The sequence below is a fragment of the Mytilus californianus genome, unplaced genomic scaffold (assembly GCF_021869535.1).
Source record: "Mytilus californianus isolate M0D057914Y unplaced genomic scaffold, xbMytCali1.0.p SCAF_46, whole genome shotgun sequence".
Lineage (NCBI taxonomy): Eukaryota > Metazoa > Mollusca > Bivalvia > Mytilida > Mytilidae > Mytilus > Mytilus californianus.
The window spans coordinates 1159583-1176249 of NW_026262697.1; the positions used below are offsets into that span (position 1 = coordinate 1159583).

At 28.2% G+C, this 16667-nt stretch overlaps 1 protein-coding gene across 1 annotated transcript in view; it reads left to right on the forward strand.

The window, feature by feature from the left end:
- The window catches only part of LOC127700012 (nucleolar protein 11-like), a 54094-nt gene that overhangs the window by 23717 nt on the left and 13710 nt on the right, over window positions 1-16667 (forward strand). The window contains exons 8-13 of the mRNA XM_052203445.1: window positions 9551-9709; window positions 11093-11161; window positions 12801-12976; window positions 14092-14217; window positions 14664-14750; window positions 16049-16127. Of these exons, the coding sequence (XP_052059405.1) occupies window positions 9551-9709; window positions 11093-11161; window positions 12801-12976; window positions 14092-14217; window positions 14664-14750; window positions 16049-16127 (696 nt within the window). The remainder of the gene's footprint in view (window positions 1-9550; window positions 9710-11092; window positions 11162-12800; window positions 12977-14091; window positions 14218-14663; window positions 14751-16048; window positions 16128-16667) is intronic.

The window sequence follows — 16667 nt, forward strand, 5'->3', positions numbered from 1 at the left end:
TTATATATATAAGGTATAATAAACTGTGTTATTGTCACATGATAACGTGTTAACCAATAGAATTGTTTATTATATATATAAGGTATAATAAACTGGGTTATTGTCACGTGATAACGTGTTACCCAATAGAATTGTTTATTATATATATAAGGTATAATAAACTGGGTTATTGTCACATGATAACGTGTTACCCAATAGAATTGTTTATTATATATATAAGGTATAATAAACTGTGTTATTGTCACATGATAACGTGTTAACCAATAGAATTGTTTATTATATATATAAGGTATAATAAACTGGGTTATTGTCACACGATAACGTGTTACCCAATAGAATTGTTTATTATATAAGGTATAATAAACTGGGTCATTGTCACATGATAACGTGTTACCCAATAGAATTGTTTATTATATATATAAGGTATAATAAACTGGGTTATTGTCACACGATAACGTGTTACCCAATAGAATTGTTTATTATATATATAAGGTATAATAAACTGGGTTATTGTCACATGGTAACGTGTTACCCAATAGAATTGTTTATTATATATACAAGGTATAATAAACTGGGTTATTGTCACATGGTAACGTGTTACCCAATAGAATTGTTTATTATATATATAAGGTATAATAAACTGTGTTATTGTCACATGATAACTTTTTACCCAATAGAATTGTTTATTATATATATAAGGTATAATAAACTGTGTTATTGTCACATGATAACGTGTTACTCAATAGAATTGTTTATTATATATATAAGGTATAATAAACTGTGTTATTGTCACGTGATAACGTGTTACCCAATAGAATTGTTTATTATATATATAAGGTATAATAAACTGTGTTATTGTCACACGATAACATGTTACCCAATAGAATTGTTTATTATATATATAAGGTATAATAAACTGTGTTATTGTCACATGATAACGTGTTACCCAATAGAAGTGTTTATTATATATATCAGGTATAATAAACTGTGTTATTGTCACACGATAACATGTTACCCAATAGAATTGTTTATTATATATATCAGGTATAATAAACTGTGTTATAGTCACATGATAACGTGTTACCCAATAGAATTGTTTATTATATATATAAGGTATAATAAACTGGGTTATTGTCACATGATAATGTGTTACCCAATAGAATTGTTTATTATATATATAAGGTATAATAAACTGGGTTATTGTCACATGATAACGTGTTAACTAATAGAATTGTTTATTATATATATAAGGTATAATAAACTGGGTTATTGTCACATGATAACGTGTTACCCAATAGAATTGTTTATTATATATATAAGGTATAATAAACTGGGTTATTGTCACATGATAATGTGTTACCCAATAGAATTGTTTATTATATATATAAGGTATAATAAACTGGGTTATTGTCACATGATAATGTGTTACCCAATAGAATTGTTTATTATATATATAAGGTATAATAAACTGGGTTATTGTCACATGATAACGTGTTGTCATGTGATAACGTGTTACCCAATAGAATTGTTTATTATATATATAAGGTATAATAAACTGGGTTATTGTCATGTGATAACGTGTTACCCAATAGAATTGTTTATTATATATACAAGGTATAATAAACTGGGTTATTGTCACAGGATAATGTGTTACTCAATAGAATTGTTTATTATATATATAAGGTATAATAAACTGTGTTATTGTCACAGGATATCGTGTTAACCAATAGAATTGTTTATTATATATATAAGGTATAATAAACTGTGTTATTGTCACATGATAACGTGTTAACCAATAGAATTGTTTATTATATATATAAGGTATAATAAACTGTGTTATTTTCACATGATAACGTGTTAACCAATAGAATTGTTTATTATATATATAAGGTATAATAAACTGTGTTATTGTCACATGGTAACGTGTTACTCAATAGAATTGTTTATTATATATATAAGGTATAATAAACTGTGTTATTGTCACATGATAACGTGTTACCCAATAGAATTGTTTATTATATATATAAGGTATAATAAACTGTGTTATTGTCACATGATAACGTGTTACCCAATAGAATTGTTTATTATATATATAAGGTATAATAAACTGTTATTGTCACATGGTAACGTGTTACCCAATAGAATTGTTTATTATATATATAAGGTATAATAAACTGGGTTATTGTCATGCGATAACGTGTTACCCAATAGAATTGTTTATTATATATATAAGGTATAATAAACTGTGTTATTGTCACATGGTAACGTGTTACCCAATAGAATTGTTTATTATATATATAAGGTATAATAAACTGGGTTATTGTCACATGATAACGTGTTACCCAATAGAATTGTTTATTATATATATAAGGTATAATAAACTGGGTTATTGTCACATGATAACGTGTTACCCAATAGAATTGTTTATTATATATATAAGGTATAATAAACTGGGTTATTGTCACATGATAACGTGTTACCCAATAGAATTGTTTATTATATATATAAGGTATAATAAACTGTGTTATTGTCACATGATAACGTGTTACCCAATAGAATTGTTTATTATATATATAAGGTATAATAAACTGTTATTGTCACATGGTAACGTGTTACCCAATAGAATTGTTTATTATATATATAAGGTATAATAAACTGGGTTATTGTCATGCGATAACGTGTTACCCAATAGAATTGTTTATTATATATATAAGGTATAATAAACTGTGTTATTGTCACATGGTAACGTGTTACCCAATAGAATTGTTTATTATATATATAAGGTATAATAAACTGTGTTATTGTCACATGATAACGTGTTACCCAATAGAATTGTTTATTATATATATAAGGTATAATAAACTGGGTTATTGTCACATGATAACGTGTTACCCAATAGAATTGTTTATTATATATATAAGGTATAATAAACTGGGTTATTGTCACATGATAACGTGTTACCCAATAGAATTGTTTATTATATATATAAGGTATAATAAACTGTGTTATTGTCACGTGATAAAGTGGTACCCAATAGAATTGTTTATTATATATATAAGGTATAATAAACTGTGTTATTGTCACACGATAACGTGTTACCCAATAGAATTGTTTATTATATATATAAGGTATAATAAACTGTGTTATTGTCATGTGATAACGTGTTACCCAATAGAATTGTTTATTATATATATAAGGTATAATAAACTGGGTTATTGTCACATGATAACAACCCAATAGAATTGTTTATTATATATAAGGTATAATAAACTGTGTTATTGTCACATGATAACGTGTTACCCAATAGAATTGTTTATTGTATATATAAGGTATAATAAACTGTGTTATTGTCACGTGATAACATGTTACCCATTAGAATTGTTTATTATATATATAAGGTATGATAAACTGGGTTATTGTCACACGATAACGTGTTACCCAATAGAATTGTTTATTATATATATAAGGTATAATAAACTGGGTTATTGTCACATGATAAGGTGTTACCCAATAGAATTGTTTATTATATATATAAGGTATAATAAACTGTGTTATTGTCACATGATAACGTGTTACCCAATAGAATTGTTTATTATATATATAAGGTATAATAAACTGTGTTATTGTCACATGATAACGTGTTACCCAATAGAATTGTTTATTATATATATAAGGTATAATAAACTGTGTTATTGTCACATGATAACGTGTTACCCAATAGAACTGTTTATTATATATATAAGGTATAATAAACTGGGTTATTGTCACACGATAACGTGTTACCCAATAGAATTGTTTATTATATATATAAGGTATAATAAACTGTGTTATTGTCACGTGATAACGTGTTACCCAATAGAATTGTTTATTATATATATAAGGTATAATAAACTGGGTTATTGTCACATGATAACAACCCAATAGAATTGTTTATTATAAATAAGGTATAATAAACTGTGTTATTGTCACATGATAACGTGTTACCCAATAGAATTGTTTATTATATATATAAGGTATAATAAACTGTGTTATTGTCACATGATAACATGTTACCCATTAGAATTGTTTATTATATATATAAGGTATGATAAACTGGGTTATTGTCACACGATAACGTGTTACCCAATAGAATTGTTTATTATATATATAAGGTATAATAAACTGTGTTATTGTCACACGATAATGTGTTACCCATTAGAATTGTTTATTATATATATAAGGTATGATAAACTGGGTTATTGTCACATGATAACATGTTACCCAATAGAATTGTTTATTATATATATAAGATATATATAAGGTATAATAAACTGTGTTATTGTCACATGGTAACGTGTTACCCAATAGAATTGTTTATTATATATATAAGGTATAATAAACTGGGTTATTGTCACATGATAACGTGTTACCCAATAGAATTGTTTATTATATATATAAGGTATAATAAACTGTGTTATTGTCACGTGATAACGTGTTACCCAATAGAATTGTTTATTATATATATAAGGTACAAATGTATAATAAACTGGGTTATTGTCACATGATAATGTGTTACCCAATAGAATTGTTTATTATATATATAAGGTATAATAAACTGTGTTATTGTCACATGATAACATGTTACCCAATAGAATTGTTTATTATATATATAAGGTATAATAGACTGTGTTATTGTCACATGGTAACGTGTTACCCAATAGAATTGTTTATTATATATATAAGGTATAATAAACTGTGTTATTGTCACGTGATAACGTGTTACCCAATAGAATTGTTTATTATATATATAAGGTATAATAAACTGTGTTATTGTCACGTGATAACGTGTTACTCAATAGAATTGTTTATTATATATATAAGGTATAATAAACTGTGTTATTGTCACATGCACTACAAAAGTCTAAAAGTCTGAAAAGACCAGTTTTTGTCTTAATTTGCATGAACTTTTACTCGACATTCTCCAAAAGTATGACTTGTGTCTTAATTTTTCTTGACAAATTCTCATTTATATTAAATTTGTATGAAATTTACTCGACATATTCTCGACATTCTGAATATGGTCTTAAAATTTCTTGACATTTGAATACTGTCTTGAAATTTCTCGACATATTCTCGACATTCTTATTTTTTCTCAGTATGGCTTGACATATTCTGAACATTTTGAATCGTGTCTTAAATTTACTTGACAGTTCTGAGTTTTACAAATCATGACCAATATTCATGATATAACTTTAATCTTTATTTCTCTTTATATGATATACTGTTGTTTCAAGTTACACTTCTTTACAACAAAAATAAAAAGTTGGGCATGTAAAATAATTGAAAATTTGGGTATATAAATATTTTTATAAATGCAAATATGGCTATGAAATCTAAAGTATAAAATAATTCAAATGTGGGTGTGTTGATATAAAACAATTTCAATGTGGGTTTTTAAACAATTACAAATTTTGATTCCTAAATCTTATAAATTAAATGATTCAAACCAATCATACTGTAGACATATTTCATTCTACATTCATAATATTCAATGTTGATATGCTAAATAATTATTATACCAAAATGTGGTTTATATAAATAGCAAATTATGATGATATACAAATCATTCATTTAACAGAAGAAAAATTTGTGTAATGTCATCTGTTGGAATATATTAAGTATTACACATGGACAGGATGTTCCCCATAAAATTAAGGTATTCCACACCCCAGAGTACACGCAACTGTCAAATAGAAGTTATTGCTTTACCTGTAATCAGCCATACAACTTATCAGTTGACCGACCATGCCACTACAATTTAAAAAGTTTGTTGATATATGAAAATGAAAATCATCATTTTGATGAAAAAAAATTGAATTGAAATGGATTTTCTTCATCAAAATTATGAAGTTAATTCTTTTAACATAAAAACAAATTGAATAATTCCCAAAGATTAAAAGAAAATTATTATCTACTCCAGGAATAATAAAAAAAAAATGTATTTATAATGGGTCCCATCAATGATTTCTATAGAAATCATCGGTCTTATGAAATGGTTCTCAAACAGACATGCATAATATAGATCTAAACATTTTTTTCTTTTCAGGAAGGAGTTATCACCAATATTTATTTTTGATAAAAAATTATAAAATTCAACACTCAAATTTGAATAAAAAATGTTTTTGGGTTGTTCTAAAAAATGAATAAGGTTTTTGAATCAAGATGGGAAAAAATTCTTTGACCTAAACGAAAGCCCCCCCCCCTCTTTTTTTAGCCACACAAACCCAAAAGATGAATTGTGGGGTCCAAAAAAGATACAAGACACCTATTTTAGTAAAGCAAATTTGACTGGCAGTTTTGCGAACGGCAAAAATCTAAATGCTGTTTGTCAATACCTTCGACTTATATTCCAAGTGAAAACAATTACTTAAATGTTTAATGAAAATAAATCAAAATTAAACTACATGGGGGATTATTCAGGGTATTCCAACTTAGTTGCACCAAAAGGGTATCTTACTATACCAAATTAATCCTTGATTCTTCAAAATTTAGTTTAGCCATAATAAAACGGAGTATATAACAGCAATAGAATGTCATAAACAGTGCAGAATAAGTCTGATCACATTTCAGGCGAAATTTATACTGTTGAGATAGTGTCAAGACATATTTAAGACTGTCAAGAATGTGTCGAGACATATTCAGACATTATTTAGAATGTCAAGAATATGTCGAGACATATTCAGACATTATTAAGAATGTCAAGAATATGTCAAGACAGATCGAGACAAATTTGAGACAGTCAAGAATTGGTCGAGACTAATCCAGACTCTTATCAGATGATACAGGAAGTGTCGAGAAATTTTAAGACAATGTTCATACTGTCAAGACACTTGTCAAGAAAAATCAAGAACCTTATTAGACAAATTCATACTATGTCAAGAATTTTTAAAAATTATTCAGACAAATTAAGAATGTCGAGTAAAAATTCATGCAAATTCAGACAAAAACTGGTCTTTTCAGACTTTTTGACTTTTGTAGTGATGATAACGTGTTACCCATTATAATTGTTTATTATATATATAAGGTATAATAGACTGTGTTATTGTCACATGGTAACGTGTTACCCAATAGAATTGTTTATTATATATATAAGGTATAATAAACTGTGTTATTGTCACGTGATAACTTGTTACCCAATAGAATTGTTTATTATATATATAAGGTATAATAAACTGTGTTATTGTCACATGATAACGTGTTACCCAATAGAATTGTTTATTATATATATCAGGTATAATAAACTGTGTTATTGTCACATGATAACGTGTTACCCAATAGAATTGTTTATTATATATATATAAGGTATAATAAACTGGGTTATTGTCACATGGTAACATGTTACCCAATAGAATTGTTTATTATATATATAAGGTATAATAAACTGTGTTATTGTCACATGATAACGTGTTACCCAATAGAATTGTTTATTATATATATAAGGTATAATAAACTGTGTTATTGTCACGTGATAACGTGTTACCCAATAGAATTGTTTATTATATATATAAGGTATAATAAACTGTGTTATTGTCACATGATAACGTGTTACCCAATAGAATTGTTTATTATATATATAAGGTATAATAAACTGAGTTATTGTCACGTGATAACTTGTTACCCAATAGAATTGTTTATTATATATATAAGGTATAATAAACTGGGTTATTGTCACGTGATAACGTGTTACTAAATAGAATTGTTTATTATATATATAAGGTATAATAAACTGTGTTATTGTCACATGATAACGTGTTACCCAATAGAATTGTTTATTATATATATAAGGTATAATAAACTGTGTTATTGTCACATGATAACGTGTTACCCAATAGAATTGTTTATTATATATATAAGGTATAATAAACTGTGTTATTGTCACATGGTAACGTGTTACCCAATAGAATTGTTTATTATATATATAAGGTATAATGAACTGTGTTATTGTCACATGATAACGTGTTACCCAATAGAATTGTTTATTATATATATAAGGTATAATAAACTGTGTTATTGTCACGTGATAAAGTGGTACCCAATAGAATTGTTTATTATATATATAAGGTATAATAAACTGGGTTATTGTCACATGATAACGTGTTACTCAATAGAATTGTTTATTATATATATAAGGTATAATAAACTGTGTTATTGTCACATGATAACGTGTTACCCAATAGAATTGTTTATTATATATATAAGGTATAATGAACTGTGTTATTGTCACATGATAACGTGTTACCCAATAGAATTGTTTATTATATATATAAGGTACAAATGTATAATAAACTGTGTTATTGTCACATGATAACATGTTACCCAATAGAATTGTTTATTATATATATAAGGTATAATAAACTGTGTTATTGTCACATGATAACTTGTTACCCAATAGAATTGTTTATTATATATATAAGATATAATAAACTGTGTTATTGTCACGTGATAACTTGTTACTCAATAGAATTGTTTATTATATATATAAGGTATAATAAACTGGGTTATTGTCACACGATAACGTGTTACCCAATAGAATTGTTTATTATATATATAAGGTATAATAAACTGTGTTATTGTCACATGATAATGTGTTACCCAATAGAATTGTTTATTATATATATGAGGTATAATAAACTGGGTTATTTATCAAATCAGGTTAACATACTAGTGTTATTCTTTAGTCCAGTTATTAAACTGTGTTATTTGTTAAGTAAATTGAAATATGTGATTAAAAAAAAAGAATAAAATTACTGAAAATGTATATTGAAAAACTATATAAAAAATAACAATATAAAGGTAAGATGTGGAATAATTGTCAATGATACAACTATAGACCTGAGTCCAAATGATGTGGATGCAAGCAATTATAGGACACTGCTGGCTTTCAACTATGAACAAGTTTTTATACGCCCGTCAATTTTTGACGGGACTTATTATGGTATACAAATGTCCGGTGTCCGTCCGTCCGTCTGTCTGTCCGGCGTAAACATGTCGCACCGTAACTTGAGAATGACTTATCCAAATTTCATGAAACTTAATATAGTTGTTTCTTATGATGGTCAAATGATCTGTATACTTTTTGGGGAAATTAAGTTTAAAACTTTTTGAGTTACGGGACTTAGTAACTAAAACAGGTGTGTTTCTTTTCACATGTCGCGACGTATCTCAAAAACGATTTATGACTATTGCTTAAAATTTTACACTCTTTTTAGTTATATTAATCTAAAGATCTGTATACTCTTTGGTTTTGATTCAAAATTTTATTTTAGAGATATTGAGTTTTTTGTAAAAAAAAAAGGGGGTTTTCGCATGTCACGCCGTATGTCAGAAACTATTTATGCTTATTGCATAAAAATTCACACACAAGATGACGGGCGTATAATGCGCTCATGGCCCAGCTGTTTATATTACATTTCTTATTCCTTATCTTATTTCACATTTTCCATTGTCAATGTTTGAAATATCTGCTTGATTGCATCATAAAAAATCATTTTTTTCCTCCTATTTATTCTAGCTTTTCCATTGTAATAACTGCCTGTTTACATCCTATGGGAAAACTTTGTATATGTATCCATACTCATGTCAAAGGTCAACAGTAGCTACAATACTAGGAAAACAGAATATACAGACAGACAATTTGGACCATGTGGCAGAATGGGGCACAAAAGTACCAGTAAGTTTTAGTAAATATATACAGATACGCAATATTCTAGGATTAAAAGTTTTTTTAGTTGAAATACATGTGGTTAAAATTGAAAAAATGAGAGCTCTACAAATGAACTTGGCTAAGGGGCAAGACAAAGCAATTAAGTACAAGTTAACAAAATATGCGTATGGATCATGTTGGGTTTGAACCAAGGATCCGGAAATTTTTTTACACAATTTCTGTCATTTTGAAATGACTAAAAAGTTTGGCCCTTTTTTTCAAACTGTTGAAATTATTCACACTAGATTCATAGCATCAACAAACTTGTGTTGACTGTTTCATCGCATTTACTTCATGAATTTTCTTACCATTTTTTAAAAAAAGTTCAAGAACAGTTAAGGGAAGGCAACAGTTAAAAATTGAAATGATTTTAATGACTCAAAATGGTAAAATTCTCCAACATCCCTAACGTTTCTTTTGATTTTGAAGACGAAGTTCAAACCAGAAGTTTCACAACAATACTAATGAACGAGTAATTCTGGATTCATTTCCAGGATTTGTTCTGTTTATCAAATTGACAGGAAATCACAGGATTTTAATTTTATTACCTTTAATGTTTGAATATAACAGATAATAGTTACATTCATTTAACTAAGCATGAAATTATTTTGCATTTTATGATTAAGTGTCTAATCTGGTGAAGACAATTTCATGCATGCGTATTACATAGTAAATAAAGCACATGTTACTTTTTTCTATGTAAATTAAATCAAGTTTTGATTTTAAATCAGAATTGTCGATTGACTTTGCTGAAAAGTAATTAAACAATGAAGAAAGTTGTCATGGAATTCTAATTTCTTTATAATATTAGTTCTGAGCTTGTGATCACTGTCAGGTGTGAATTAAAAACACAGGTAAAAAGTGATTAGTGATCATTAACCAATATTTCCCATTAATATGGTTATTAGGAGGGTCCTCAGGATTATCATACTATACTGGAGTGGCAGTTTTATTATAGTAAAGGGATTACAAAACATAAACAAGTGCAAAATAGTGATAAAGAAACCCGATCTCAATGAAATGACCGAAATTATTTCTGTAAAAAAAATTTATTTGGCCTAAATCCCAATCTGCCGTTTATGACAAATAGCTTTCAGTTTAGGACATGGCTGGGAAATATGACGGTTTCTGGACCGCTGTTTTGAACATGTGTAGTGTTGGTCAAGGCTTTATCAATAAGAAAGTCAACAGTAGTGTACGCTATTAGTAGTTTTAGATATTTTTAAAAAGCATTTGTGAAAATTACATGATGTTGACTAAAGAAGTCTTCAGAATAGTACTTTTTCAGTAAAAAGACAAATTCTATTATTAATAATATTAAATTGTATTTAAATTATACTGTCTTTTCAGAAGAAAAAAGACTGTGAAAAAGAAGAAAATATAAGAAACATTTTACAGCAGTTATCAGATAAGACACAGGTACATTTTTATACACCCGTTGAAGACGGGACCTATTATGGCATACCAAATGCAATTTCCGTCCAACAACGCTTTGTACGATAACTCCAATTTGACTTAACCAATTAACATGTAATTTTTAAACAATATTTTGATTGACGGATTGATTGATTTCTACAAACTTTACATTATTGTTGGGATTGATAAAAGCTCCCTTTGGATTTTTGTCGAGCCTTCGACTTTAGTCGAAAAAGCGAGACATAGCGATCCTACATTCCGTCGGCGTCGGCGTCGTCGTCGTCGGCGGCGGCGTCCACAAATATTCACTCTGTGGTTAAAGTTTTTAAAATTTTAATAACTTTCTTAAACTATTCTGGATTTCTACCAAACTTGGACAGAAGCTTGTTTATGATCATAAGATAGTATCCAGAAGTAAATTTTGTAAAAATTAAATTCCATTTTTTCCGTATTTTACTTATAAATGGACTTAGTTTTTCTGCCGGGAAATATTACATTCACTCTGTGGTTAAAGTTTTTAAAATTTTAATAACTTTCTTAAACTATCCTGGGTTTGTACCAAACTTGGACAGAAGCTTGTTTATGATCATAAGATAGTATCTAGAAGTAAATTTTGTAAAAAAATAATTTTTTCCTTATTTTACTTTTAAATGGACTTAGATTTTCTGCCAGGAAACAACACATTCACCCTGTGGTTAAAGTTTTTAAAATTTTAATAACTTTCCTATACTATTTTGGATTTGTACCAAACTTGGACAGAAGCTTGTTTATGATCAAAGTTTTTAAAATTTTAATAACTTTCTTATACTATTTTGGATTTGTACCAAACTTGGACAGAAGCTTGTTTATGATCAAATGCTAGTATCTAGAAGGAAATTTTGTTTTCTTCCAGTTAACATTACATTCAGTCTGCAGTTAAAGTTTTTAAACATTTATTAAATTCATAAACTATCCTGGATTTTTACCAAACTTGGACAGAAGCTTCTTTCAATCAAAAGATAGTATCAAGAGAAATATTTTTATTGATTAACTTCCTCATTTTTGTTGAGCCTGCGATTAACAGAAAAAGTAGGCGAGACACTGGGTTCCGCGGAACCCTTACGAATTTTTTAATAATTTTCTGGTTTTTGTTCCAGATTTACTGGACTTAAATAATTATCAGATTTAAGTAAATATTTCACATGTTGTACCAGAACTTGAGTTTGCTTGGATTGATTTACTTGAAACTATACATAATACTTGGAATTAGTGAACATAACACACCGTTGGATTTAATAAAAACTGATATGTCATTGCTGAGTTATGGGACTTTGACCATCAAATAAATAAAAGGATTTTTTCTAAAGGTACCCAAATGCTTGTTTTTCTACAGAGCCGTTTTATTTGTTTATGATTAAATGTCTTCTATATGTCTCATTTTGTTCTTGTAACAATTTCAATATGCACAATAAGGGCATTTCATGTGCTCTTGATGCAGCTTTTTATTTATAAGTAATTTCATATGTAACATGGATTTATGAATACTTTGGTATCTCTGACAAGTACCAAAGTATAAAATCTATTTAAGGAAAATATTTACTGAGTCAAATTTAGTATTTGTTTTTAAAATTTTACCATTATAAAATTTCATTATTTTTTTCAGGTGACCAACTATAAAAAGTTTACTGAAATGTTTAATAAAGTGAAGCCATTATTATCAGACCTTGAGAGTCAAAGTAATTTGATGCTACAATTTGTGCAACGTTGTCTCACTGAAGAGAAGTTCTTCCCAAAGACAGAAGTACAGTTTCTTATAAAAACACAGGCTATACCTTCTGTGTAAGTAAATACTGTGCAATTATTTCCTTTAGATAGGTAAATGAGTTGTGTTATTTTCTTCTAAAAACTGATAATAACTGAGCCCTGGGGTCTAGTTGTGAAATCTGATATTCACTGCAACCTTGGACCAGTTGAATATTTGTTTTTCATAAGTAACTATCACTACTCATTTATTGAATCAAAACACAATAATTGTTTATTGAATAATGCAGACATTAAACAATGACATTCTTATAAGGGCCCGCTTGTGCATCTGTCTGTTTGTCACAAAACGTTTTAAAACCCCTGTAGTTTAAGATTGAAACTTGACGTGCTTATTTACCACTACCAGAAGGTGTGTCACAAACAAGGGTTGAAAAAAAACTACACTGAAAGTCATTGGCAAAAACTTACTACAACTAAGCCACCCCTGTGCATATTTACAAAAATGGTTTTCACTCTCTAACTTAAAAACCAGTTGGAGTTCAGCGAAATATTGTGTGATCCTTCATCACTTTAAGATGTTATGTTGCCAACATGGATGATCATGGCCAAAAGGTTGACTCTCGATAACTTAAATTTGATAGGACACACATAATAGTTTGAGATAACAAGAATTGTCATTGAATAATGATTTTTACCAAATTTTGGTGTATTGGACAAAAAATATTGTGAATACAAATAAACTGTATTAAGAAAAATGATCAGCAATAGAAGACAAACAAAAAGTGGTTTTACTCATGTGTCTACAAAGTTTACCTTGGATCAATTTGGCTATTTTAGGTCCCCTTTGATCGTATAGCTCTTCATGTGTTTTTGGTCTTGTGCATCCTTGCTTGGCTTTCTAATGTTTGGGATTGAGCATTCCTGGTGATGGTAAATCCAGAAAAGCCCTTCCAATGCATGAAATTAATGGGAAAAAAACAGATGTCACGTGAGCTACATAGGCTCTTTATAACCTACACTTTATTTGATAACTGCTTTATTTATAATTATTTTTAAGATCCTATATTTTATTCACTATATTCCCTATCTTATAAACAATACTATTTATGTAAGTATGTACACATGAGTCTGATGTTACTGTTTATACAATGGTCTCTCAGTGAATAACCCTGACCTGATTTACTTTGTAGATTAATGACACATCTGTTTGATGCTCTAATCAAACATAAAGCAACAGGTTTGCTGAAAAATACTTTGGAGTATATCTCCAATATACCAGAATCTTGCCTCTGTAAGATGTTAGATTTTATTCTGAGGTGAGTACACCAAGACAAGGTACATTGCAGTATATTACCTATATACCAGAATCTTGCCTCTGCAAGATGTTAGACTTTATTCTGAGGTGAGTACACCAAGATGAACTACCTTATAGTATATTTCCAATATATCAGAATTTTGCCTCTGTAAGATGTTAGAGTTTATTCAAAGATTAGTACACCAAGACAATCTACAGTAAAATAACACTGTTGATACTAGATTAATCTGTTAACGCAAGATTAAAGTATTACAGCAAAATAACACTTGTTACAAAAGATTCAAATATAACAGTAAAATAACACTTTTGTTACAAGATTAATCTGTTAACACAAGATTAGAATAAAACAGTTCAAAAACATTGTTGATACAAGATTTCATTTAATAAATTAACACAAATATAATGTTCATGATATCCATGACTTAAAATTGTGTCTTATCTTTGCAGTTTAGAAGAAAAAGATTTAGATGGACAAATAAATGGTCAGTCAACCATAGAGGGATGTCCACTTCCCTCTACTAAGATGTATTTTATGTATCCTTTTGTCAATACAAACACAATTGCTTGCTTTTGGATACTATGAAATAATATTAATGAAAAGTTACATGTTGCCAGTATTTGTTCATTAGTAAAATTGACTATTCTGTCAGTATTTGTTCAGTAGAAAAGTTGACAATTCTGTCATGATTTGTTCAGTAGAAAAGTTGACAATTCTGTCAGTATATGTTCAGTTAAAAATGTGACAATTAAGTCAGTATTTGTTCAGTAAAAAAAGTGACAATTCTGTCAGTAGTTGTTCAAAAGTATGAACAAAGAGAAAGAAGTACAAACAAAAGTATGAACAAAGAGAAAGAAGTTCAAACAAAAGTATGAACAAAGAGAAAGAAGTACAAAAAAAGTTATGAACAAAGAGAAAGAAGTTCAAACAAAAGTATGAACAAAGATAAAGAAGTACAAACAAAAGTATGAACAAAGAGAAAGAAGTACAAACAAAAGTATGAACAAAGAGAAAGAAGTACAAACAAAAGTATGAACAAAGAGAAAGAAGTACAAAAAAAGTTATGAACAAAGAGAAAGAAGTACAAACAAAAGTTATGAACAAAGAGAAAGAAGGTCAAACAAAAGTATGAACAAAGAGAAAGAAGGTCAAACAAAAGTATGAACAAAGAGAAAGAAGTTCAAACAAAAGTATGAACAAAGAGAAAGAAGTTCAAACAAAAGTATGAACAAAGAGAAAGAAGTACAAACAAAAGTATGAACAAAGAGAAAGAAGTACAAAAAAAGTTATGAACAAAGAGAAAGAAGTACAAACAAAAGTTATGAACAAAGAGAAAGAAGTACAAACAAAAGTATGAACAAAGAGAAAGAAGGTCAAACAAAAGTATGAACAAAGAGAAAGAAGTTCAAACAAAAGTATGAACAAAGAGAAAGAAGTTCAAACAAAAGTATGAACAAAGAGAAAGAAGTTCAAACAAAAGTATGAACAAAGAGAAAGAAGTACAAAAAAAGTTATGAACAAAGAGAAAGAAGTTCAAACAAAAGTATGAACAAAGAGAAAGAAGTACAAACAAAAGTATGAACAAAGAGAAAGAAGTACAAAAAAAGTTATGAACAAAGAGAAAGAAGTACAAAAAAAGTTATGAACAAAGAAAAAGAAATACAAAAAAAGTTATGAACAAAGAGAAAGAAGTACAAACAAAAGTTATGAACAAAAAGAAAGAAGTTCAAACAAAAGTATGAACAAAGAAAGAAGTACAAAAAAAGTTATGAACAAAGAGAAAAGATTGAAGGAGAATAAATCAACAGTTTGATTATACTTAACATCTAATCAGAAATCAGATCTTACATGTGTCATTCAATGATGTGTTCCTGGTAGAGTGTGTCGGAATGCTGTCATTTAAAAATGTTCTGGTAAGTAAACTGTTCACCTCCATTTTCTAGGATATCTACCACACAAGGAAGTCCATAAGGTTTACATTCTATATAGATTCTATACATGGCAATGTTGATTCAATCAATGTATTGATAATACTAATACCTGTCCAAACCAACACCTGCAGGACTGGGTATTGTTCTGTTTTCACAGGTGTTTGGATTGTAGAGGTTAACAGAAGTGGACAGATAAACATTATTTTGACACTGACTGCCAAAGGACATCAAGTAACACATTAGACAACAAGTTTGTCACATCGATTTCAAAGTAAATGATAATGAAATCAACTATTTCAAGATATATCAAGATATTTTATAGATGAACATAAATGAAATTACAAATTGAAATCATTTGTTCAGTTTGATCTTAGTAGTGACTATCCGAAGAGATAGCAAATTAGCTCAATTTTTTTTTAACAAATCTTAAATTTCATTATGGTTCATGTCCGATCCTGTTTGAACCTCAGTTTGAATTTCTGTGTCTACATCCTTGTCTGAATCTATTAAGTTGTCCACTGT